Here is a 27,251-nt window from a genome sequence, read left to right as displayed (position 1 = left end):
ATTTTTCTAAATAAGTCTAAATTTATTCATTACCCTAGTAAAAAAAAGTTTGGATTACAAGTGTATGGACAGTATAAAAAAAGTACAAAAAACAGGTTCCATAGATTTCTAATACATTAATACAAAGTGCATGACTACAGACAGTTCATCTTGCATTACTACAGGGAAAGGAAGAGATGGGAGGAGGAGGGGAAGCAGTCAATGGTTGAAGTCTAGCAATAAATAAATAAATACAGAAGTAGAGATGATCCACATTATAGCACATCCTACCACCAGTACTGCAGCCATAAGTATAGAAAATCATTGAGACTAACTCAGATGTAAGTTGGTGTGTAGATATGGCTGGCTGAGACTCTTGCATGAGTCTTTGGAGACAGACTTAGCAAAGCAGCCATTCTAACTATCCATTTGATTGCAGGTGAAGGTACACTACGTAGTTTTATCCTCCCTTTAGAATTTAGTCAGTGTGTTTACAAAAAACAAACAAAACAAAAACAAAAAAACCCTAAAGAGGGACTAAAACAAATCTCCATTTTCCCTGACATCCCACTAAGAAATTTTATGTATTTAATAGAAGGAAAAAACAAGAAACCAAAACCCAACACTAACTTTCTGCTTTGAGGGTGAGGGAGGATGGGGGAAAATATCTTTCTGTAGCTCTCTTTTCATCCCCTGAATGTTTGCCTTTCAGAAAGTGAGCTTGCATTGAAATTTGCCTACAAACCAATCCTCAGTCTTCCCACCAAAATTTAATAGTAAAGACAAACAGAAGAAAAAACTCAAGTTTCTAGCAGCCCATTGCAGAATATCCCCAATTAAAGTAAAAAGTGTCCACTTCCCACATTGTGTAAGTTAAATCTTCATAAAGGTAACATGAAACAACCAGGAGCTAAAACTGCAGCACACTCATTGAGAAAGCTGTTTTTACCCTAAAGACAAAGCCGGAGCATAAAGGAATGCCACAATCATTTGCACACAAGTTTTTACCAGGCATGTGCATAGGATTTGTTTTGCCAACAACATACACGCAGGGTGTGACTGCAGCTCATGGACTTACCCAGCTAGCTTTGTGCTAGCTAACTCAGGTACCAATAGCAGTGTAGCCATGGCAGCATGGGCTTCAGTGAGGGCTGTACAAGGCTGCCCAGGATCCTCGGTTATTACTCAGTTGGACAGCCCTGTGGAGTCATGCTGCCACAACTTCACTGCTCTGGTAGCTGAGCTACCTGGATTAAATCACACCCTGGGATTGCAATATAAACATGCTTAAGTTCACAAGACTGGAAGGGTCCATAACAGGAATCGTAACTCCACTGAATTTCATGCTTTGATTGTTTGGTTTCAATTCCTGGGAAAGAATGCTGGCCCCCCACACTACAGTTTTGTTCTGGGTCATGTTCAAAACCAGGAAGGGGCCTAGAAATGGCAAAAAATTTATGAGATCATCCTGTGAGAATTCAACAATTTCAACCCCAAATCTACACCTCACCTGGATCCCAGGCGGCCTCCATGGTTCATCTCTCAATCTAATCACATGCCAGTACTGCACAAGCCCCAGTGCTTGCTTTTGGGTTGCCATTTATTGGTTTACTGGTCTCTTGTACTCAGTTCTTAACTGGGAGGTTCTATACAGAGTGTGCCTTCCTTTTCCACTCTTCTTGAATATTTAACATTTAGGTCTTCTTGCACTAGCATTGTTCACATTACTGGTGTCTGCCATTACCTGGCCTTGCCATAAAGGAATGATGAAACTATTTGTCTTGGTTAAAATGTCAGTAGTACAGGTTTAGCTCTCCACACCTTTTAAAATACATACAAATGAAAATATTGTAAAAAGAGTTAAAAACTTCTATGTATAAGTCCATGTCACTGAATCACACATATCAAATGAAATATTTTCTCTGGTTGGGGAGGGGTGTTTATCAACTTAAAAAATGCCAAACAACCACTGCTTCTCTCAGTACAGAAATATTAACTACATACACTTTATTATACAAGAAAACCCACCCTCAAAAGTTCATTCATGGAAAGGATAGGTAGGGGAAAGAAACAAAAAACCCTTAAAGACAACCTTGCAGCAGCATTCAGCTTTGCTAAGTGTTCCATGGTATCTTAAATATTATGTAGTATTTCTGAAAAGATACAAACCGGCTTGAGCGTTTGTGGAATTGTAGCAGTAAAAACACCAAAACAGTTCTAAGGAATAGTCTTTTGGCAGCATAGCAGGTGTCCATAGTGAACAAAGGGTCACTTTCTAGCATTTTCCAGACAATATAAGAGGCTCCGTATACACCTTCCTTCAGTTAGCCAAGGAAGTCACCATTCTTCCTGGTTGGAGATGGCTGGAGATTGGGGTCCCTGTTGTTCAGGCTTCTCAGTGGCTGACTTCTTATTGCTACAGCAAGGTTTGAAGAGATGAGTGTCTATAAGGACTTCCCCGAAACGCCCTTTGTAAATTATTCCACAGCAAACTTTTTGCCTAGGGGAAGGAAAGGGTGGGGTAGGAAGAGAGATGCAGACACTATTTTAGATATAAAATATACATATACACCCAGAAGTAAGTTACAGAAACACGGGGGGGGGGGGGGGGGGAATAGCTCAGTGGTTTGAGCATTGGCCTGCTAAACACAGGGTTGTGAGTTCAATCCTTGAGGGGGCCACTTAGGGATCTGGGGCAAAAATCAGTACTTGGTCCTGCTAGTGAAGGCAGGGGGCTGGACTCGATGACCTTTCAAGGTCCCTTCCAGTTCTAGGAGAGAGGATATCTCCATTATTAAAAAAAAATAATAATAATAATAATGTAATAGGACCAGGACACTACAGTTTACAACCTCCAGGGCTATTTGAATATCATGGTGCTAAGCATTTTTATGGGGCCTAAGAGATTCGGACCTATTTCAGTTCTGGGGGAAAGTTTCCTTCCATCATAAAAGGGGGAGGGGGGTGGGAAGAATTACAAGCACAAAGTAAAAAGCCCACTAAGAAAAACAAAATCATGAGTGCGAAATCCACTAGACCGCTTTACAAACAAACACTCAGCCCAAGTGTAGGTCTACCACTTTGCTACCTCAAGTAGCGACACAAACACAAAACACAGCTGCTTCTTCGCCGAACTGTATTTGACTAAATGTACCTGTAAGAGGCCAACTTAAAGAACATAAGAACGGCCATACTGGGTCAGACCAAAGGTCCATCTAGCCCAGTATCCTGTCTTCCGACAGTGGCCAATGCCAGGTGCCCCTGAGGGAATGAACAGAACAGGTAATCATCAAGTGATCCATCCTCTGTTGCCCATTCCCAGCTTCTGGCAAACAGAGGCTAGGGACACCATCCCTGCCCATCCTGGCTAATAGCCATTGATGACCCGAGCCTCCATAAGGTGCCACAGGGATCTGTCGCTTTTTACAGATCCAGACTAACACGGCTACCCCTCTGATACATAAAAATCTCTGCAACACTGGGAAAAAATGTTACAGTTTCTCCAGCCCCCCCAAGTTTCTTCTGACCACGATCATGGGTCAGTTATAAAAATGTCTCTGTCAACAAGACCTTATGAACTAATGGCATCTGACATTAGGCAGGCAGAAACCAAAAGTAACATAAAAGGCAAAACAATTATTTCTCTCCAAGTCCAAATCCATGCTTCTGTACTGTTAAATTACTTATGCCACATCCTTAAAATGCCACGCCTGTCACCAGCTGTTTGTGAATGCTGTTTAATTGCTGAGGAAACAGAACAGAAAGCCTTGTAATTCAAATGAATTGCTGGCTGCACAGGTGCATGTTTGGTTGCTTTTTACCTTTTCCAGTATGTGAGATCTAAAAAGGAGAAGACTGGTGTTCTGCTGGATCCAGGGCTTATCTCAGTGTCGGAGCCATCATCAGACTGGTTACTGTAACAGGGCGACTGAGCTGGGGAGGCACTTGAGGTGGTGCTGTGGGCATCAGAGTCTAAGGGGGGGGGGGGGGAGGAGGAAAAAAAAAAAACCACACAGAACTAGCGTCTTTCTTCCCTTCAGACCGTGGAAAAGTCGGATACAAGCAGCACTATTATGGCCAGTGAGAATATTAAAAAAGCAGCTGACAATTGCTGCTCTCTGTTGGCACTTCCGAGATGATCATTTGTCAACATTATGGAAACGTTTCATGAAGGACAAGGGGATCTTGGGATACGAGAGTGGGACTCCGAAGGCTCTGGATTCAGTTCCTAGATCCACCACACATTTCTGGTGTGACCCTGGGCAAGTCACTTCAATCTCCTGGGTGAGATCCAGGCCCCACTGCAGTCCGTGGAAAACTACTGACTTCTCACAGGGCCAGGATTTTGCCCTCTGACTCAGTTTTCCCCACATCTGTAAAAATGGGGAGAATACTTCCTTCCCATCACCCTGCATTACTTGTATCTATTTGGACTCTGATCCTGCAAAGACTTGCGCTTATCAATGAGACTACTCACAATGTGCAAAGTTAGGTGTGCAGGTAAGTTTTTGCACAAGTTGGGCCTTGGACTGCAAGGGTTGTTTCTGACTGTGTGTCTATACAGTAAATAGCACAATGGGGCTGACATCACCATTGTTGCCTAGAAGTGGCTGAAGTCCATCCTTTGAGACACTTAAAATTACACTACACAAAGCACTAAAGAAAAAAAAAAAAAAAGGGGGGATACCTTAACAAGGTCTTTTCAGTATCTAGCATCTATGAAACTTCTGCCCAAGAAGTTATTTTCTGGGACAGTTTCAAATCACTGAAATCAGGGACTTAAAATAAAAGTGCTTTCTCCCTCAATTCAACTCATCACCTGGCATCTGCCACTTCCCCACCCTGAGCCACCCAGCTCAGATGTCCATCATGTCTCCCACCACCCCCGCCCCTCAAATAATTCATATAAACAAATATTTTCTCATAAAAAAAAAAAAAACCCACCACCGACTGCATTGGACAGTATCTAATTAGGCCAGTTAACAATTAGCTACTTTGGCAATAAACTGCCTTCCTAAAACTCTGTGTCCACTTACTATGCCGTTTGAATTCCTTTTGCAGTTTGCTGATTTGATTGCTCTTTATTCTGCTTCCAGAGAGAGTTTTCATTTTCTTTGGTTTCAGTGTTGTTTTAAGACTGGGTCCAGCCCTTGCATCCACCACCTGAAATACAGCATGGATACATTTAATTCTCTCTGCCCACAATTCTGTATCAGAACTAGGGCCTGATCTACAGATAGACCAGAGCGGCTCTAATTAAACATATTTTAAACCAATTTAGTTCACTTGTGCAACTTTGTGTGTTGACACTCATTTCAACTTGGCTTATATCAGGCCTAGGGCATGGCTACACTTGCTAGTTAGAGCGCATTAAAGCAGCCCCGTGCGCTCTAACTCATGACAGAACCACACTGGCCAGGAATGTAGAGCGCCCGGACTCTGCAGCTAGAGCGCTCCTGGTAATCCACCTTGGCGAGTGGAATAACGTTTGATGTGCCCCCCTGGAGCGCCACAGCACCAGTGTGGACATCCTGGTCTGTTAATGCGCTCTGATCGGCCTCTAGAAGTGTTACACAATGCCTGTTCTAGCCACTCTGGTCATCACTTTGAACTCTACTGCCCTGCCCTCAGGTGACCAACTGTCAAACCTGCCCTTTAAATTCTCTGGGAATTTTGAAAATCCCCTTCCCGTTTGTTCAGCCAGGCATGGAGTGCTCTCAGCGAATCTTTCCAGGTGACCATACCTCCACGCGCCAGGCGATCCCCAGTATGGAGCAATGGCAAGGTGCTGGACCTCAGTGTTTGGGGGGAGGAAGCTGTCCAGTCCCAGCTGTGCTCCAGCTGTAGGAATTACGATACTTTCGGGCAGATATCAAGGGACATGATGGAAAGGGGCCATGACCGGGACGCCCTGCCGCGCAGGGTTAAAGTGAAAGAGCTGTGGAATGCCTACCGCAAAGCCCACGAGGCAAACCACCATTCCAGTCCTGACCCCGCGACTTGCCGTTTCTACAAAGAACTGGACACAATACAGGGGGGTGACCCCACCTCCATTCCAAGTACCACCATGGACACTTCAGAGCCCAGTTCAACAAGGCAGGAGGAGGAGGAGGAGGAGGAAGACACCCCGGAATCCCTAGATGCATGCAGCCAGGAGCAGTGCTCAAGACAGGTGAAAGTTAACCAGTCACAGCGGCCAGTGCTTGGGGAAGGAGAAACACCAGAGGAGGTTCCTGGTAAGCGGCTTTTATTTTGGGAAGGAAGTTATTCGGTGCAGGCTCTTGGGATGAGGAGGATTAGGGCTGAATGCATGCCTAGATAGGGCATTGATGCGCTCTCTCACATCGCAGTAAACAGCCTCAGTGATCTCTTCAAAGGTCTCATCCATAAGTTGGGCAATACGCTTGCGCAGATTTCTTGGGAGAGCCACTGTGGTCCTTGTCCCAGTCAGGATAACATGTCCGCACCCACTGTGCCGTGAGGGGCAGGGGAACCATTGCTGCACACAGGTAAGCTGCATATGGGCCAGGCCAGAAGCTGCATTGAGGAAGACCTTGCTTCCCAGGTCACCCTCAGCAGCGAGATATCTTCCAGGACAAACTCATCCTGTGGAAAATGCGGGGAGAGTGCTCAGAATAGGGGCTCTCTGCAGTTGTTGGCTCTCCCCAAGGCACAGAAACCCAGAGGGCAGTACAGCTGTGAAACGATCAGTTCCTGGTTGACCCTGTGCTTACTCACCATTTTGGGGCTCCCGTGGGTTATGTGCGCTTGCTTTGGGATGGGCAAATTATGCTATTGTGTAGACTGTGCTTGCCCTTAAGCACGGGGGGAATTTTTGCTCTGTTTGGTGTGTACAATGCTGCCTCTGTTAAGTGTTCATTTTGCCTTTACAGATGCAACCTTGAGATCTCAGCCGTCCGTGTTATCACCGGCCGAAATACTCCAATGAATTAGGAAGAGGCCAAATAAAAGCAAAGACGACATGCTGCATGAAGTCATGCAGCAGTCCCTTAATGAAAATCAAAAAAAGGTGCAGGAGTGGCGGGAGAGTTAAAGGAGGATCCGCCAGCAGATTGAGGAGTGCTGGCACAAAAGCGCAGAGCTCCGGCAGCAAAGCACGGAGCGGCTGATAAGCATTATGGAGTGCCAAGCAGACTTGATCCAGACGCTTGTAGCCATGCAGGTGGAGCACTACCATGCCCCTCTCCTCCCTCCCCTCCCCCACCCCAGCCCTTGTCCCAAAACGCTTTCCCTTGTGCCCCCATGTCACCTCCAACCCACTTTTCCCAACATCCAGGTTCTTATCGCGACCAGCTGCCTCCAACACCTGTAGCTTCACCACCCAGCCCTGAAAACTACGACCCTTACCCACTGCACTCAGCCCCCATCACCATGCAGTATAGACATCCTGAAGTGCAGCACTCATTGCACAGCACTCGAGACAGGAAGGCAAAGTATGATAACAGGACGTATGCAAATCTGTGATTTTACTGTTCCCCCACCGCACCCCCTTGCCCTTTGTTTCCCAAATAGTTGTGTTTCTTTTCAATAAATTAATGTTTTGGCTTTGAAAACATACTTAATGCAATAATAAAGAAAAAGATACCTTAGCCCAGGAAAGCAAAAGGCACTGCAAGTCAACGTAGCAAAACAGCTTCCTACTAACATTGGAACCACTGCACTTCATGCCCGTGCAGGGCACCTGACATTACTGGTAGCTTTCAGCCTCAAATTGCACCCTCAAGGCAAGCCTAATCCTTGCAGCCCCGCACTAGGCCCCTCTAATAGCCCTGCTCTCTGGCTGTTCAAATTCAGCTTCCAGGTGTTGAATCTCTGAGTTCCCTGCCTAAGTGAATTGTTCACCCTTCCCTTCACAAATGTTAGGGGAGAGTACAGCATGCGGAAATAATCGTGGGGATGTCGTCATCGGTCAGGTCGAGCTTCTCATACAGAGAGTGCCAGCAGCCCTTTAAATGGCCAAAAGCACACTCCACAGTCATTCTGCACTGGCTCAGCCTGTTGTTGAACAGCTCCTTGCTGCTGTCAAGACTCCCTGTGTAGGGTTTCATAAGCCATGCCATTAAAGGGTAAGTGGGGTCTCCAAGGATCACAATGGGCATTTTGACTTCCCCTACGGCGATCTTCTGGACTGGGGAAAAAAATCCCGGCTTGCAGCTTCCTGAAAAGGCCAGTGTTCCAAAAGATGTGTGCGTCATGGCCCCTTTCGGGGCCAGCCTGCGTTAATGTCAATGAATTGCCCACAGTGATCCACAAGCCCCTGGAGAAGCATAGAGAAATACCCCTTCCGATTAATGTACTCTGAGGCTAGGTGGGCTGGTGCCAGAATTGGAATATGCATCCCATCTATCGCCCCTCCGCAGTTAGGGAAACCCATTTGTGCAAAGCCACCCACAATGTCCTGCACGTTACCCAGAGTCCCGGTTCTTCTGAGCAGGATGCGATTAATGGCCCTGCAAACTTGCATCAACACCATTCCAACGGTCGACTTTCCCACTCCAAACTGGTTAGTGACCGATCGGTAGCTGTCTGGAGTTGCCAGCTTCCAGATGGAGAGCTGCCCTGCCGGTGGAGAAGCGGGGGGCTATTGCAATCTCGAGACTTTGTGCCGCAGGGTGGGGGCGAGCTCATCACACTGTCCCAGGAAAGTGGTTTCTCTCATCTGAAAGTTCTGCAGCCACTGCTAGTCATCCCAGACTTGCATGATGATGTGATCCACCACTCAGTGCTGGTTTCCTGAGACCAAAAGTGGCGTTCCACAGTGGTGAGCATGTCCGTGAATGCCACAAGCAATCTCGTGTCATATGCGTTATTCGAGTCGATATCATTGTTGGAGTCCTCACTGTCAGTTTGGATCTTAAGGAGTAACTCGACTGCCAAATGTGACGTGCTGGCAAGACTCATCAGCATATTTCTCAGCAGTTCAGGCTTCATTCCCGCAGACTGAAACGGAAGACAGTGTGCGCAGTACAAAAAGAAAAAAAATGTTGAAAGATGGCGCCAAATGTGGATGGAAGCACAGGGATTGCTGGGATGTGAACCGATGCATCATGGGGCGTTGGGACAGGACCCAGAATGCCCCGCCCCCTTCCCACAACCCACAGCGCCAGAATGGGAAGAGGTGCTATGTGGGACAACTGTCCATAATGCACTGCTCCCAATGCTGCTGCAAGTGCTGCAAATGTGGCCACGCCAGTGTGCTTGCCGCTGTCAGTGTGGACAGACTGCAGCGCTTTCCCTAGTGCCGTCTCCAAAGGCTGAGGTACCAAAAATCACTGGTCACTTTGGTAACTCAAAGCACTCTACATCTGCAAGTGTAGCCATGCCCCTAGTCTACATGAGAAAGTAAAACTGGTTTAAAACAACAGCTTTAGTTAAACAACTGCCACTTTGTGTATAAAAGGCTTCCAGTTTAGCTCACACCTTTAATTAAGGCCATTTAAACCAACAGAAGAGAGTGTCCACACTGGGTTTGCACAGGTTTTTAAATCAATTTACGCTAACTTCTGTGTTTAGGCAAGCCCCAAGCAATGAATGGCAGGTTTAGCTCCCTCGTTGCTGCCAAAAACTCTCCTGAAAAGATTGATGACTAAACCGCCCCCCCCACACACACACACAAAACTGGCTCTTTTTTCAACCGCAGGCCCAGAGCAGATTAATATATCAAATCAGAGAGTGGGAATGACTGTGACACAGTCATTTTCAGTATTTCACTAAGCCAAGCTGATTTATATGTTACTTAAGCAAGTCACCTTGCTTGTTCAAACTTTCCAAAAAAAGAATTCATCTTTGGGCTGAGGCCAAGTCTGGAATATTTAGTCTGAAGGGAGGATTCTGGAGAAATTTATGAGCATGTGAAAATGAGGTGGTAAAAAGAGAACTGTCTCCAACAATCACTTGTATCTTGCACACGTAAGCCCTCTGAAGGCAGGGAATAGTCACACTTCAGAGCAGCTTTTACAGGTTCTGAGGAGTCAAGAGAAAACACTTGATGTCTCTCTCTAGTGGAGTGGACAGAAAGGGAACATGAATTACAGAGAGGAGAAAAAATTGCCAACTAACGTGATTCCAGTTTTTCTTTGATCCTGCTGGCAGTTTTTTCCATCTTTTCACCAAAAGGACACACGCATTGCAGATATCTCCTGAGCGGACTTCATGGAGCCTGACAAGAGAAGACCCTGTTTATTATTTAGCCTCTTGTAATCAACCCAATTAATATAAAGAGAGAGACAATAGATTCTCAGGCAAAGATTTTCCAAAGTGACCAGTGATTTTTGGTACCTCACTTATTTTGAATATCCAACTTGAGACACCTTAAAAGTGCTTACCCTACAGAAAAGTGCTCAACACTTTGGAGAATCTTGGCCTAACTGTATTAGAACAAACCTCATCCCTTTAAAGTTCATTTTTAAGTAATCCCAGTTGATCTGATGAAGACTCCCTTCAGCTCTTGAACTTTTCATATAATTTCAAATAAAAGCTCTGATCCTGTAAGAGTTCCATGTGCTGCACTCCTGCTGAACGCTATAGGTGCTCTGTGCACAGCCTAACAACTTGTAAACATTGGCATGAAGACTGCACTTGTTTGCTTTCAATAAGCTTGTTAAAAAGGTTTCCCTTACAGTTAAATCTTTTTGGAATGATTCAAAGAAGGAGATAAATTATGGAAATTTTTTTGGCTAGTTAAGTAAAGGACTTTGAAATACCATAGAAGTGAATGACATGTCTGGGTTAGATAAGTCATTCTTTGATGACCCAGGGTAAGACTGCAGGTTCTACTTTGCCAAACATACTGAATAAAGCATAAAAATGAAAGCATGTACCATACTGCAAGCTTCAAAACTCCAGTTTAAATAAAAATGCAGTGGACTGTGGCACAGCCTTCCTTTAGCCAAGGTCAGCAGCAAGCAAGCATGCAGATATGTAGCAGCTTTTACATTAAAAACAAAAAACAAAAAAAAACCACCACACACGACAGCAGTCAGTAGAAGTCACTATAAAGACTCATGGGAAAAATCATTTCTTGACAAAGAAATATAAGAAAGGCAAAGAGGCCTGATCCTACAAAGGATCACTCAAGTGAATAATTTTTAACATGTGAGTAGTGCCAGTGTTGCCAATGAGACTAATCATGTGTAAAATTAATCACAGGCTAAGTCTTCCCAGGATTGTGGCCTAAAATCTCATGATAGCTAAGCAAACTGGACTGAGAAGGGGAATAAACACTTTCCATAAAAGTTAGAATCTCAATCTTGTTGCACTAATTGCTATGGCTATTTACAAAGTAAAACACTAAAAAAAAAAAAAAAGTGTTCAATGTAATAAAAGAAGTAATTAGGAGCGAGTGTAGTCGCTCTGTTGCAGCGCTGTATGTACTCCACCTCTCCGAGGGGAATAGCGTGCAGCGCTGCAGGATCGGATTACACTACAGTGGGGTGTGTGTGTGTGTGTGTGTGTGTGTGTGTGTGTGTGTGTGTGTGTGTGTGTGTGTTTTCACTCCCCTGAGCACAGCAAGTTACAGCGCTGTACACCGCCAGTGTAGCCAAGGCCTCAGAAAAACTCCCATAGACCTGACGTCTGCATTCTTTTACACCTTGTACAGCAATTAACACCTGTGAAAAGGGAGTGCAAAGTGTTTCCACTCTGATTTGATAGCACTTTGCAATAGAGAACCAGAGGGCATAGGTCCTCAGCTGAGGCTGACTAAAGTCAATGCCGCGGTGCTGATTTACACCAACTGAGGATCTGGCCCAATGTTGCCTGCCCCTCGTGGTAGAAGTATGAGGAAGCTGAAGACTACACTAGGCCTGATTCTGGTCAGAGCCTTCAGTACTTTCACTTGCTTTGAGTGAGGTTGATAACTTTTCATGCTTTGAGACAGAAATCCTGACTAACTAAAATGTAAACCCAATTTTGAATAGCAGGTGATCTTACCCAAAGCAATTCTGGAAGTCTTTTTCATAACGTTTACTATCAGTGAAACGAGAGCTGGAAGACTTTGCTCTGCAGATACAGCAACCCTCTATACTCCGGTACATCTTTGGTTTATGGAAACCAAACATTTTTTCTTCTCTGCTGGAGCCTGTAGAACAAGCAGAAACAGTCATTGTTATCACTTTAAGATACAGCTCAAGGATAATTTAAAGGGAGGAGCAGCTTCATGTGCAACTTTGCAAACTGATGTTACATCACAGTCCAGAACAGACACCACTCGGAGGGAGTTGCTAAGGTATGCATGGTCACTATTTCACAGTGCATCTGAGGACGACAGGTGTTCAGAATAGGCTTACCTTGGTCAAGCACAAATAGTTGATGTCTCTTGCACCCCAAAGCAGAGGGTATTAAGAAAACCCAGACATGTGACAAGGTCACCTACAAAATTGTTTTAACACTTAAGAGCCACTTTAGAAACGACGTGAGGGGGGGGGAGGAGGGAGGGTTCTCTGTTTACTGATGCTCAGTGACTCCATAGCAAATATTCAGTTCACAAGTTTTTCCTAACTGCCCATATCGTCAAACTAAGTTGTGGCTCTCTGGTTTGCATACCACAACCAGTAATCCTGAAGTACATTATAGATGCAGTTAATGTGCAATGGAGGTATTTGTTGACTTCTGGTTAGAAAACAACTTTTTATGTCTAAGTTCAATTCCCCCCCGCCCCCCAGGGACTCCAAAAACAATAAAAGGGGAGCTCCAAGATGTTGTTGCCCTCATCCCCCAGTTACTTTCCAGAGTGGAACTGTACTTAGGCCCTGATCTGGCAAAGCGCTTAAGAACATGCATGATGACTTTAAACATTTGAGTAGCTCCATTCCAGTGCTCAAAGTTACACACATGCTTAAGCTATTATCTGGCTCAGCCTTAATGCAAAACAAGGTTTTACAGGCCATCCAAAAATTGTAACTAGTCTATGTCATAAACACAGAGGTACCATTTCAAAAAGAGTTCTTTTAAACCAACAGTGTTGTAACTTTGGCTTATACAACCCTGTTTAGTAAGCAAGGTTTGCCCTCTGCTGCTTATTATCAAGGACAACAAGCAGCCAAACTACACAGAAAAGGAATAGCTGCTTAGTAGGAGGAAGGTTCAACAGATAGGATTTCTCAGCTGGAACAGAAGTCAACGTATAGACCCAAAAAAAGAAAAAGGTGACACAAATAAGATAAGGTCTGAGAGTTTTTGTTTATCATCGTAAAACCAAGAGACCAAGTGATTACATTGTCAGAGACTCCATCATAATCCAGAAGATTGTTTGGGAGAAACCAAGCAAATTAACAGGTGCTGCTGAAGAGCTGCAAACGGTCAGCCTAGGCCTAGTGTTAGCTCTCTACACACACATGAATTCCCCCCCCCCCCCCCCCCCCCATAAGTAGTTCCAGCCCCACATAGGCTCTTAGGGCTCTCTTTAAAGGATCTGGAGGAAGACATCGCAGTAGGGTTTAAGCTAACCAACAGCTCTTCTAGACCCCAATGGAGAAGACCAGGATTTGGAGTCTTGTATAAAAACAAACACTCTCACCACAAACTGCCTAAAGAGTAACTGGATTTTTAGCAGCTTAAACCCAAACAAAATGGTTTATATTTTGGTGTAGTTCATTAAACCAGTTAATTATTTCTGCTGCAGTAGCACCCCATGCCACTGATCAGACTCAGGTCTCCGTTGTGATAGGTGCTGTACAAACACATAGGAAGACAGAATCTAGGCTCCAAAGAGCTGGGTTTGACAAAACCACTTGCCCATTCATCAGTGGCAAGGGGAAACTCCCTGCCAGGTCTCAGGGACTTCACCAGTCGATCCTACAGAATCCAAGCATTCATTTTCAACAAAGATGAGGTTTCAAGCCCTTACACTCAGGAGGTAAGTCCCCAAATGTGACTTACAAAGCATTGCCTTCTTGACTCTGCAGGCAGACAGCCTGAAATTGCTAAAGGCCCAAATCCTGGTTCCTGCTCACAGCCCAAGCCGGCATGCGGAGGAATTCCTCCAGTGTTAGAACAAAAGCAGTCTCCACTGCTCTCTCCACTCCAGCCCATTGCACAGCCATCATTCTAGCCTCAGGGCTGCACTTGGCTTTGAGCCATTCACTCACTTCTGTGAAGGAAGATTAGAAGCAGCTGATCCACCTGCCCTGTCCTCAAATTCTGGTGTGCTGGCACAGGAGCTCCCCTGGGAGGAGCTGGGCTCTGCCATTCACAGATGTGCACATTGCCAGCGAAGGCTCCCCAAAATCCTACCCCACCACTCCTGAGCCATCCAGGTTGACTGCAAGAGGGCCATCCGCCATCCAGGAGTACTTTGCTGGATTATGGCCTGTGGAAAACTGGACAAGTGACCTGAATGGGGTGTCAAGGGTTGGTTAAGCTCAAAACTACTCTGTTCTTGCACAAATAAGTCTCCAGTTGCAGTACTGGGTAATTTCTGGCAAAGAAGGGAGGAAAATCTGGTTCCATGAAATGTGAGTCAGGAAGCTAAGAAGGGCAGCAAGACAAACAAAGATTTAGGCTGTCTTCCCACTATGACAATGTAGAGCCAATGGGCATTATACATGTCCAAGTAGGCCCAGTTAGTCTCCCCTGATTAACAAGATGCATTGGGGGGGGGGGGGGGGGGAGAGACACACCACACACATGATTCCAGGCACTAAGGAGTTATATATTCTGCATGTCTGCTTATATATTTTGTTACCATTCAATATGCCCCTTCAAAAGTCTCTTGACCGTATGGTATTTACCAAGCCTTTTGAGATGGCCAGTCAACATATTCACCTGGGAGTTTGTAACAGTTATTTTAGGTTTTGTTTATGGCAACTCAACGTTTAGCCTCCAGCTTGGTATGCTTCACTTTACAAAGTCTGGTTTCAGAGTAACAGCCGTGTTAGTCTGTATCCGCAAAAAGAAGAACAGGAGTACTTGTGGCACCTTAGAGACTAACAAATTTATTAGAGCATAAGCTTTCGTGGACTACAGCCCACTTCATCGGATGCATATAGAATGGAACATATATTGAGGAGATATATATACACACATACAGAGAGCATAAACAGGTGGGAGTTGTCTTACCAACTCTGAGAGGCCAATTAATTAAGAGAAAAAAAACTTTTGAAGTGATAATCAAGCTAGCCAAGTACAGACCGTTTGATAAGAAGTGTGAGAATACTTACAAGGGGAGATAGATTCAATGTTTGTAATAGCTCAGCCATTCCCAGTCCTTATTCAAACCGGAGTTGATTGTGTCTAGTTTGCATATCAATTCTAGCTCTGCAGTCTCTCTTTGGAGTCTGTTTTTGAAGTTTTTCTGTTGTAATATAGCCACCCGCAGGTCTGTCACTGAATGACCAGACAGGTTAAAGTGTTCTCCCACTGGTTTTTGAGTATTTTGATTCCTGATGTCAGATTTGTGTCCATTAATTCTTTTGCGTAGAGACTGTCCAGTTTGGCCAATGTACATGGCAGAGGGGCATTGCTGGCACATGATGGCATAGATCACATTGCTAGATGTGCAGGTGAACGAGCCCCTGATGGTATGGCTGATGTGATTAGGTCCTATGATGATGTCACTTGAATAGATATGTGGACAGAGTTGGCATCGGGGTTTGTTACAAGGATAGGTTCCTGGGTTAGTGGTTTTGTTCAGTGATGTGTGGTTGCTGGTGAGTATTTGCTTTAGGTTGGGGGGTTGTCTGTAAGCGAGGACAGGTCTGTCTCCCAAGATCTGTGAGAGTAAAGGATCATCTTTCAGGATAGGTTGTAGATCTCTGATGATGCGCTGGAGAGGTTTTAGTTGGGGGCTGAAGGTGACAGCTAGTGGTGTTCTGTTATTTTCTTTGTTGGGCCTGTCTTGTAGGAGGTGACTTCTGGGTACTCGTCTGGCTCTGTCAATCTGTTTTTTCACTTCAGCAGGTGGGTATTGTAGTTTTAAGAATGCTTGATAGAGATCTTGTAGGTGCTTGTCTCTATCCGAGGGATTGGAGCAAATGCGGTTATATCTTAGAGCTTGGCTGTAGACAATGGATCGTGTGGTGTGTCCTGGATGGAAGCTGGAGGCATGTAGGTAAGTGTAGCGGTCAGTAGGTTTCCGGTATAGGGTGGTATTGATGTGACCATCGCTTATTAGCACAGTAGTGTCCAGGAAATGGACCGCTTGTGTGGATTGATCTAGGCTGAGGTTGATGGTGGGATGGAAATTATTGAAATCATGGTGAAATTCCTCAAGGGCTTCTTTTCCATGGGTCCAGATGATGAAGATGTCATCAATGTAGCGCAAGCAGAGTAGGGGCGTTAGGGGACGAGAGCTAAGGAAGCGTTGTTCTAAGTCAGCCATAAAAATGTTGGCATATTGTGGGGCCATGCGGGTTCCCATAGCAGTGCCGCTGACTTGAAGGTATATATTGTCCCCAAATGTGAAATAGTTGTGGGTAAGGACAAAATCACAAAGTTCAGCCACCAGGTTAGCTGTGACATTATCAGGGATACTGTTCCTGATAGCTTGTAGTCCATCTTTGTGTGGAATATTGGTGTAGAGGGCTTCTACGTCCAGTGGCCAGGATGGTGTTTTTTTTCTATTAATTGGCCTCTCAGAGTTGGTAAGACAACTCCCACCTGTTTATGCTCTCTGTATGTGTGTATATATATCTCCTCAATATATGTTCCATTCTATATGCATCCGATGAAGTGGGCTGTAGTCCACGAAAGCTTATGCTCTAATAAATTTGTTAGTCTCTAAGGTGCCACAAGTACTCCTGTTCTTCTTTTTACAAAGTCTGGTACTGGCTGCTGGTACTTCTGTCCCACTGGTGAACCTAATAACCCATGTAACAAAAACCTTTATCTTTACAGGAGAGGCATGGAACTGGTCTTGGAAATTTGTCTTGATTGTTCACTTGGGGAACATTTGTAAGCTTGAGTCGCTAGGAAATGTGGGATGTCTCTGCTACTACCAAGTATTTATATTGTAGTGGGACAAGAATCACCATTTTACAATTAACACTTGAACAAGGATTGGCGTCAGATATTTATAGTAAATATTCTGTTGTGGGATTGTTGCTTCCATTCTCACAGGCACAGCCTTTCAGCGCCAAATTTCAATAGAAGGAAAAACTAGTGCCATCTGTTTCCCAGCTGATGAATGGACAGCAACAGTATCACCATACGTCATTCTTGGATTGAGAAAAAAAAGTTACTAGAGAAACCACAAGTATAACAGATTTCTCTTTGACATCTGTGTCCAAATGCAGTGTTATAAATGGAAGGCGTCAGTACAGAGTCACATTTAATCCACACAGTTGCCATTTGAAACTATACACTAAACATACTGTCAGCTGATGAATTCAATAGCTAATATAGATCACATTGGAGTTTAAGGGCGCTGACCAGCATTGCTATACTTAAAGCAGTGTCTGCTTTTCCATTCTAAGCTGTAATTATGTGCCCAATCATTGCCGACACCTAGTTCCTATCGGAGTGAGGCATGCTTAAAGACTGCATAACTAGGACCTTAAAAGATTTATCTTGTAAAGTTTTGTATCTTAAGATCCCAAATCAGAAACTTTGGGTTAGATCTTCAGCTAGTGCAAATCAGCACAGCATCTACACTGGCTGAGGATCTGGCCTTGAACGTGCAGACTGAAATGTATCCATACTGAAGAACAGATATTTGGTTGCTGTAAACGGGTGTAGCTCCTTTAACTTCAGGGGAGTTACATCAGTTTTCACCAGCTGAGGATTTGGCCTGTTATATTTAAATCCACTAGATTGCATCTTTTAAACTAGCAGCCATGTGGGAGTCAGAAGGGGATGCTATGCGGCAAGGAATTCCAGCAGAGGCAAGACAGGATTCCTCCTGGATCTCTGGGGGAAAAACACACTTGTACTCTAGGAGCAGTGGTTGAAGTAGACCGAAGCAGGTGTGGGAGTGCTCACTGTACCAGCCACACAGGAAGGGGATCTGCGGGAGTTTCCCCCTTTCTTTTAGCAAAGAAGATGGAGTTGCACTCCCCCTACTCTCATCTACTTGAATTCTTGCTCAGCAGCAATTCTGCCACAATCTGAAAGGATGCAGGGTGCACTCTCCTCTGCAATTTTACCAGTGAGCCTGGAGGGATAAGGGGAGTACAGGGCCAACACCCCACCCCCTTTGCTAGTATCATCAGAAACACTTTCAGGAAGCAGAGCCCCTTCTGCCTAACAGATCTGGGGTCAGCCCATGAGATAGGGGAAGGTGGGAAGAAAAGACTCCTTGCACATCTACGCATGGCTGGGCACAAAGTTAGCCTACACCACACAAAGTTATTTCCTCTTTTATGGACTAGTCAGGACAAGAATTGGGGATCAGAGTTCCCTCTGCAAAAGTTGATGCTAACATAAACATCTGCATGAGAAGCAGGAACACAGAAATGCTTGCTCTGTGTCAGATGTGCATGAAATCCTCTCAACTTGGAAATAAACTGTGAATCCTGAACTCTAATCTTTCCAAGGGAAGGAGAAGCTAACTTTCAGGGATTTATTGTTGTTCGGTTGGTTGCTTTCTAAAAAATGGGGAAGGGTGGCTATTTCCTTTTGCCTTTCCAGATTCCTTCTGCATTCTTCTGACCACCGAGGTTGAAGGGAAAAACACCTTCAAAATAGAAAAGAAACTCAAAGACATATAGAATTCCATTTTTATACCTAAACAAACAAAAAGAAACATACACCTGAAATTTGTGACACTTGCAGAGAAACATTCCATGGGCTGTTTCACAAAGAAAGCAGCTTATCTGAAAAGCAGAGGGATGGCATTCCAAACACTCAGCACCTGCTCTATTCCTGCCTCCCTGCTCCAGCCCTGAACTCGTTCACCCTTTGCGCAGCCCAAATTCTTCACTTGGAAGGGCAGAGAGGAGTAAGGAGGAACCATGCTGCTAACCTGATTTCTTCCTCTGACCCACAACAATGGTCTAGATTCTTGGCTGGTGTAAAGCAGCGTAATTGCCTTGAAGTGAGTGGAGTCACACTGGTTGGCACCAGCTGAGGATCTGGCCCACACATATTGATGCAGGCTGCTCCTGTCAGCAAAATCTCACAATGCTGATTTCTACTGCACATGGATAAAGCAGAGAAATATCCAAGAGTATTTTCTTAAAAGATACTGAAATAAAGGAAAGAGCATAAGCCCTGGAATGCACACCTGCACATGAGAACAATGACTTCTTCCAAAACAGCCTATGCCATGAGCTGAGTTGCCAGTCTCCCTAGTAAATACTTCAGGCCTCTCCCTTGGCTGGAATAAACTGGTATAGTCCCACTGAAATCAATGGCGTTATGTCAATTTCCACCAGCTGAGGATCTATCTGCCTTTGAATCTTTGATAAAGAAATCACTCACCCCAAAAGGGTGTGTCGTCCAAAAGGAGACCTTCGCTACAGAGTTGTGAAGTTAAAACTGGGCCGTAACCAACTGTATTTTAATGGTGTCTGAAGTGGAAAGGCTCCAAGGAAATAAACAAGAAAACTAGTGTCAACTAAAAATGCTACTTTCATCTTCACATAAAGAGAGATAGCAATGTAAAAAGTGTTCCAGTGCAAAATGAGGAGACTAGGATCTGAAGTGTGCAACCTTGAAACTCCATATATATATACACACACAACATAAATTCTTTTAATATCTGCCCACCTACCTACTCACCACACCTCCCAAAAAAACAAAAGACCCCACAATATGTGTTGGTGAAAAGATCAAGAAATATTTCAAGGGTACTCTGCAGTCAGTACTGTATCGGCACTTTAGAATGAAACTTCACCCTGTGAATGTTGTACTTTATCATCAATGTGGCCCAGGGAAAGTTAAAACTGTTAAAACTAGATTACCTGGAATGTTTTTACCTCCAAGAACATGTATGCCAACTCCTGTGCAGCTAGTCCTCTGCAACAATGCCGTGCTTGTGAGGTTTCACAGAACTCAATGAAACTTTAACATGTACCAAATACAAATGGCAGACCAATGGCCCGGTCATGAAATTAGAATGGTTGACATTTATTTACGGTGGTTGACCCACTTGTAGTATAGTAGCTATGTCAAAACTATTATGGGTAAAATAAAAAAAAAAAAAAAGTCACCTAGATGTCTCCATCTCATTGATTTTCAGTGGGACACAGGCACTTAAATTATTTAGACCATTTTGAAAATGCAACTTAGTGCCTAACTCACTTTAGTGCTTTTGTAAAAAGTTGCCACTACAGGAAAGCTGGTGTGTGCTGGGCAAAAAACAAAAACAGGATTTTCAGAGGGAAAAAATGTGGTGGTGGGGGTGTTCCATCTGCAGCCATTCCAACTTGAGCCATGATCTTATCACCTCCTATAACCTAACCAGGGTCAAATCCAGTCAACCCTTGAATGGGAGATCTCCAAGGAAAACATGCGGTACTGTATGAGTGGTGCTGGTGATTCCATTACTGAAGCTCATCTGAATCAGTACAAACCAATGGCTCAGCACTGTGTCTGGGACCACATGCTTTCTGAGGTGCAGTCTTTTACATGAGATTTGAAAATCAGTGTCATGAGCACTTGTGATCGTTAAATATCTCGTGGCTATTTTAGCAGGAGCAGTGAAGATGATTTTTTTTATTGTGTTAAAAAGTGTAAAGTGCTTTACTTATGATACAAACGCCTTTTTAGTTAAGTAAACTGACTAATTCCCCCCCACACACACACCCCCATTTGGGCTTTGAGCTGATAGATCAAACACCAACATATTATCTGGTAATCGGAGAGCCAGTCTTGAGAGTTGTGAAATGGAGTCCCACCCCTCCATTCCGGTTATCCCCTCAATTTTCAAACCACCTCTTCCAACCACATACTTCTTGTTTCTTCTGGCACCTGTTTTCCAACAGTGAAAAGCCTCACGAACAACTGTTGCTTCAGACTTAAAGGAAACTGGCAATATTAAGAACTATTAATCTCATCCAGTGTAACAATGTGTTAAGTCACAGAGTGCTGATAAAAATGATTAATTATATAGCATATGGGAACCAACCCCCTTGTCTGCCTGCTAACAGTTTGGTGACAGAGAGAGAACTGCTCAGCATCAGCATGTACCATAAAAGGCCCCAGACTGCCACGGTTTTAAAGGTGGTTTTGTTATCTGTTAGTTTGTTTTAATTCACATGAATTTTAGTTACATTTTCACACACAGTCGTCTAGTAAATAACAAACTTTTATCTGTAAACCCCCACAAATGTTAGACTCCAGGCTCTCAAATGACAGTCATCTGCCAACTAACACTTGGGGGGGGGGGGGGGGAATTTTCAGAAGTGACAGAGCACAAGTCCCACAGACTTTCAGTGGGAGCTGGGGGTCTAGTGTCTTTAGGTGCTTTTGAAAATTCCACCACTTGTCACCTAAGGCCTGATCCTGCACCAGTAACTTCAAAAGCAATTTTGCCATCAGCTTTAACGAGAGGACAATTGGGCCCTATCTATGTGGCAAAGACTTAATCCAGTGCTCTCAGAAGTCAGAGAGAGAAAAATAAAATAAAAAATAAAATAAAAAATAAAAGACTCCCATTTACTCCAATGGGTTTTGGATCAGGCCCCAAACCCTGTCAACATTACTGAAGTCAATCAGGAACCTCATGCACCCACTGTACTCTGGATCTCATGAAATCTGCTCCGACTATTTCAAAAACCCATAAGGTCTTGTACAGTAGGTCTAGCTACGCACAAGCCACAATACCTCTGCATATGATCTACATACAGCTTCTCACCTTTCAAAGGGACCACTGCTTGGGCTGTGCTTGGGGTATAGATAAACAGTAAGCTCCACGGGTGTCATCTTATAACCGTTCACCAGCACTCAATTAAAGGAAAAGAAAAAACACATTTCTGACTATAGTTTTTAGTATACTCTTTGGCTTCTGCTGTGGATGCTAAACACTTGAGCAATTTTGAAAGTCTGGCCTCGTAACATTTAATGGTTCTTCTCCTCCACTCCCCAGATATTTACTGGAAATGCACCTAGAAACTATTTGAAAGATATTCTATAAATGCAAAAAAACCGAACACATACGAACACATACATACAAGTCTGAGATCAGGCCACTCATATTGCATATGTAATAAACTTGCTTATGAAATGCTATAAAGCATATACAACTATCTTCCAACACTTCATATATCAGCTGGCTTACACTGTTTAAAATCCTCAAAGCAAGTGGATCATGTTATGGATCAACTGCTTGCCAAACTATGTTAAATAAGTGAAACTACAGTGTTTTCTTCATTTGCAGTCATAACAAATACCACCTAATTTGCACCCAGAGGACTGCCAATCTATAGAGGAAAATCTAGGGCGGGGGGGGGGGGGGGGAAAGAGGGAAAGAGACTATATGTAGGGGCAATGACAACAAAAAAAAAAAACACTCCCCACAGAGAGTGAGACAGTCAGAGGAAGCTTTGGATACAGAAGGAATTCAGGATTTAGTCACTGCTTACTACCAGTGTACTGTTTTGAACTAGATAGTACAGCAAAAAAGGTAAACAAGAAGAGCCATGACAGAAATCCCTTCAGTAATACAACTGGGGGGTGAACATACTAAGAAAAGAAGATAGACATTTATGCCAAATGACACAAGTAGGTTTGTCTGGAAAGGCTACTGCCTGTCCAAGTTATTAACACACTTTTTTGTAATTTTTTGTATTAAACAAATCAGTTTAATTTGACCTTCTGTTTCAGGTTTTAACCCACAACTAAACTGGTAACCGCCTGAAGATATTTGTAATAGGCATGATAAAGTGGGGTAAAAAGGAGTTCTACAGTTACTTTTCTGCCTAAAAAAACCCTTGCAGTAAACAGACACCCCAAATCTGATGATAGAACACATAGGTGGCAAAATGGAAAACTATGTAGTTATTGGACCAACACAGCCAGTTAACACAGAATACTGAATCACATAATTTGAAGATGACTTAGCCTCAAAATTTGACCAAAAAACCAACCAACCAAAAAAAAAAAAAAATTCTTCATCAGGACTGAAATCCTAGTTCCACTGAAGTCAATGGCAGACCTCCCACGGATATCACTGAGGCCAGGATTTCACTGCAGATGTTTTACCTGCAGCCTGGCTACCGAAAGGAACACCCAGGCAAAGTTTTGTCTTTCATCTATACCCCAACCAGGGAGAAACTAGAGTTAAGGTAATGGGGGGGGGGGGGGGAGAATATCAGCAGGGCATTCAGCACCAGTGCACAGCAGCTCACTACAAGCACTGCCTGCTGGAACAAAGACCAGCCACCCCCAGTCACCTCAGCAAGGACGACCTACTTTTCAAAGAGGCCATGATGATCAGGTAGACAACAAGCATGAGGGTCACAGGCACACACTGGCTGGCATAGGAGTCCCCAGCGTGACCAAGTCCTTTTCAGAGGTAAACAAGAGGATTTAAAAAAAAGGAGAAAATCAAGTGTGCTATGGTGTGCTGCGGGAAGAGACGTCTGTTCCTCAGAGCACATTGCAAAACACAATCACTGTCCCGAGGACTCAGCGAAAATGCCTAGGCTTGCCATTTAATAAGGGAGAGGCACCATTCAGAACTATTCAGGACTGGGGCAAAATTTAACGCAGGAGCCATTAGAAACATAGGAGAGTCCCTAGCAGGCAAGCACGGAAACTGGAATCAGACCCCAGCAACGTTTGCTGGATATTGAAACAGGCAGCCCCAACCTTTTAACTCTTTATCTGCAAAGCCGGTAAATGCAATTTAAACTAGCCTTGAATTATGCTTTAAAAACAAAAAAGTCTTCCCTCCCCCAGGACTAGCAGTGTTTGGGGGCGGGGGGGGGGGGGGGGAGGATTGCTATGGCAAAGCGGTTTGGGAAAGGGGACATTTCCACGAGCCAGCTCCTAATCTCCCGAGTGCTGGCTGCAGTCTAGGCGGGGAGAAATCGGGTCACAGTCGCCGGCACTGATTTTTCCGAAGCCAGCCACACACACGCACGGAAAAGTGACACGTAAGGTGCAGTCACGCACCTTCCTCTCTCACGCTACTTTGCTGCGGTCTTCCACGGCGCGGGCTGCGTGGAAAAGATGCATTAGCGGCTGCGCCCTTGGCAGGGGAAAAGGTGCGTGACGGCAGCGGGCAAGATTGCACCCGCCGGCCAAGCCCCGAGTGAAAGTTACTCCACAGCGTTTTCTGCCGGAACAAAAGGGGCGAAAACACCCCCCCCCCCCCAGCTCGACAGCACTTCCTGAATATTGCACCCGCTCACCCACAAGCACAGAGCTCGTGCTGCCCAACAGGGCCCTTCACTCACCTCATCCTACACTGAGCTGCTGCCGCTGCGGAGAGGTTGGAGCTGGTTCCTCATGGCTTCACCCTGACGTAATTCAAACATGGCAACAGTTCGACTTCAAAGGGAACCCTACAGACCTCCCATAAACACACGCACACAGCCGAGGGACCGCTGCGAAGAGCCCTTTAAAGCGTCCGCACCAACCCCCAGCATTAAGCAGCGTTCGGGACCGGCGCAGCGGCAATTCCATGCGTGGACTAATCTGCAGTTTTTACACAGAAAAGTGAAAGGCGCTTCCTCTCCTGCATGCTTTTAGACACACAAACACGCCGCCTCCTCCCTGCACACAGCATGGTAACCTCACAGCAGCGTGCGTGCCCCTAAACTTTAACTTCCCCAAAAGTCTTCCAGACACAAAGTCAAGCTCAAAACTTCCCCAAGACACGAATCTGTCGCATCAACTCCCCCGCCAGCCGTCCTCTCCCTGTCGTTTAATAACAGTCCGTGTTTCGGTGAGCAGACTGGATTGCAGTCACGCAGTTGTAGAGCTAGCACTGCCTGCAGCACATGCAAGCCCTTTGTTTTCCCTTCAGCCTGGTTTTGCCTACGTGCAGCATCAAGGAGATGTCGACTGTTTTGCGAAATGCATCAAGAGATTTAAAGATCGTGCTAACTAGTAAGATTCCTGATCGACCAGAAAAAACAAGCCCCCACGAAATGGAGAATGTAACTACAAGTTAAACTTCGTTGCGTTCTACATGGAAACAGTTTAACTACAAAGAGAAGACAAGAAAAGCAGTTACTTTCACTCGCACTCTGCTTTGAAAGTGGTAAGACGCCATCACCATAAAGTCACACTGTCCTGACGCTAACAGGACACCACTCTGATCGATAACAGGGCATTTGCAATAGAAAAGGTTAAAAACTAAAGCAAGCCTGCAACCTGCGCACGTGTCATGTCAGATTGCACACACACAATTTCTGTCCATTTCAGGTCACTTGAGCGCTAAATCCGACACCCTTTCTAAAAACAAGCCAAGTCAAGACAACAATTTCCCCATTCCTCTCCCCCGACCAAAAAAAGAGAGAGAGAAAACGTACATTGACACTGCAATCATTGCCTCCTGCCACTCACGACGCAACAACTTCTGTGCGCTCAAAAATAAAGCTACAGGTGTATAATTAGTAACATAAATGTACAAGATCCCGGAGAACGTTCGAAAATGGAACTTTTCTCTCGTAACCATTCCAAAGCCCAAACGGGTTCTGGAATCCCTAGCGATTTAGGCGTCCGGATTCCTTCTTTTTCTCATGATCACATCCGCATCTCTCGCCCAAGCTGAGCAAATAATGCCAAACCGCGTGCATACAGTAACGGGCCGCAACAGACCTGGGAAGCAGCACCAACAACAGGCCAAGCTAATCTCAGCCCCACTGTCTCCCCCGCACCCCCCCCCCCAATAAAACAAACAAGCCCACATTCTTCTTTCAAAAATCACTTAACTTGAATTTACAAACTGGAAGGAACATTATATCTTTCAGCTCCCACCTCATTACAAAGTGCACTAAGAAAAGGTTCTCGAGCCACTCAAAACATTCACTAAGCGACGGTTTGATACACTCCCCCTTACTACGGCTCCTGGAAGAATGTCCCTTAAACTGATATTTCCCGGTAACACCTTGAACTGGGTACACAGTTTCTCTAACCAACAGAATTGCCTGGGATCACTTTTCCAGTGATATCTTCAGGAATTAACTCGCCCTCTCTCTTTGGAAGAGAACATTTTGATTTCACTTTAAGTCCCAGTGCGAAGCTGGATCTGGAACAATGCAATCGGCATGTTCGCTACACTGTTAGCATTTGAAATTATAGTTCTCAAGTTATTATTTCAAAAAAAGAACGAAAAATCGATGCCGCACACAGGGCAGTGGGTGTCAAAACTGTTTCGGACAGGAAAGTGTTTTCCCTGCAGCGAAAGGCAGCCTCCAAAAATAACTTGTTTTATTGAATAGAACGGCTGATTGGTTTCAGGGTTTTTTTTTTTTTATTTGCTTTTATCAAAGAGGTTTCTCACTTTTTGGTTTAGTAAAAAAATTCACAAGTGGAGAAAAACATTAAATCACTTACCTCTGAACTGCAGTCCCCAACAAATCAATAGCGTGGTGTGTTGTGTGCGATGAGCTCCCCCCTCCTCTGCGGAACGCGCAACCTCGTTGTGTAGTTCCCCGGGTCTTCATGCAACTGCTCCTAGAGTCAATTCTCATTTGCATAGCTCGCTTTCCTCCCCCTCTCTCTCTGCGCAAGCGTCGTTCCCACGGCTCAATTCTACTCAATCGAGTTCTTTTGCATACGCGCCCCATTGTCCTTTTAAGGGAGAAAGGCCCGCGCGGGAAGCCTGGGAGGAGGGGGTGGTGCGGCCCATTGTGACGGTGGCGATGACTTCACACAAACAACCCACTCCCCGCCCCCTCTCAATGGAGTAGGAGGAGATTGTAGCAAATGGAATCACAACAATGAGTGCTGCTGTGCAATACCTGGTGGGGGGAAACGGTGCCAGGTGCTGCAAATCTTTCCTTTGCAAGTTACTTAGGAGACCTTCTGCCAAATGTCACGCTCTCACGCCTCACTTCAGGGTGGGTTTTTGTGTTTGTGGGGTTTGTTTGTGTGGTAAAGGAATCTCACTGCTGCCTATGCGGGAGGATTTTGCTTATCTTTCAAGTGAAATACTTGGGATTGCCGAGGCTCTATGGCTACCTGCCTACAATGAGAAACTGAAAAGCCTGAGGTTTTCCCCTTGAGGAACCAGCCACCACTACTACCCCTTGGCCGGCTACTCCCAGTTTGCTCACTTTCCTTTGAAAAAGAATTGACAATGTCAGAACTTTTTGAACTGTCTAAAATAATACCTACCCCCTTTTTTTTTAAAAGGACAATAGTGAGGTCTGTCCCCTTTGGGCCTGGCTAGACAGGAACTCACTGCCTTCTTGCACCTA

At 44.7% G+C, this 27,251-nt stretch overlaps 1 protein-coding gene across 3 annotated transcripts; it reads right to left on the bottom strand.

Annotated features, from left to right (window-relative positions):
• Positions 1-26,576, bottom strand: SINHCAF (SIN3-HDAC complex associated factor). 3 transcript variants are annotated; one of them, XM_054034634.1, is made up of 6 exons: positions 26,386-26,576; positions 11,932-12,079; positions 10,060-10,159; positions 5,016-5,142; positions 3,801-3,951; positions 1-2,479 (listed from the first exon to the last, which is right to left on the bottom strand). In XM_054034634.1, the coding sequence occupies exons 2-6, from the start codon at positions 12,057-12,059 to the stop codon at positions 2,317-2,319; spliced, it is 669 nt and encodes a 222-aa protein (XP_053890609.1). In that variant the 5' UTR covers positions 12,060-12,079; positions 26,386-26,576; the 3' UTR covers positions 1-2,316. The 3 variants fall into 3 exon arrangements, with proteins under 3 accessions (XP_053890609.1, XP_053890627.1, XP_053890619.1); XM_054034652.1 differs by lacking the exon at positions 26,386-26,576 and adding an exon at positions 25,359-25,501; XM_054034644.1 differs by lacking the exon at positions 26,386-26,576 and adding an exon at positions 24,279-24,750.
• Between the last annotated feature and the right edge of the window lie 675 nt (positions 26,577-27,251).

Source organism: Malaclemys terrapin, chromosome 1 (genome assembly GCF_027887155.1).
Source record: "Malaclemys terrapin pileata isolate rMalTer1 chromosome 1, rMalTer1.hap1, whole genome shotgun sequence".
Lineage (NCBI taxonomy): Eukaryota > Metazoa > Chordata > Testudines > Emydidae > Malaclemys > Malaclemys terrapin.
Note: the sequence above shows the minus strand (reverse complement) of the source record. Positions and strands in the feature narration are given on the sequence as shown.

What these genes read in the sequence shown, in the direction of transcription:
- SINHCAF (XM_054034634.1), bottom strand. Translation starts at nt 12,059, where the DNA reads ATGTTTGGTTTCCATAAACCAAAGATGTACCGGAGTATAGAGGGTTGC. An exon ending in GACTTCCAGAATTGCTTTGG is followed by an intron (nt 10,160 to 11,931) that starts GTAAGATCACCT and finishes TTCTCTTGTCAG; the next exon opens with GCTCCATGAAGTCCGCTCAG. An exon ending in CAAAGAAAAACTGGAATCAC is followed by an intron (nt 5,143 to 10,059) that starts GTTAGTTGGCAA and finishes GCTGTATTTCAG; the next exon opens with GTGGTGGATGCAAGGGCTGG.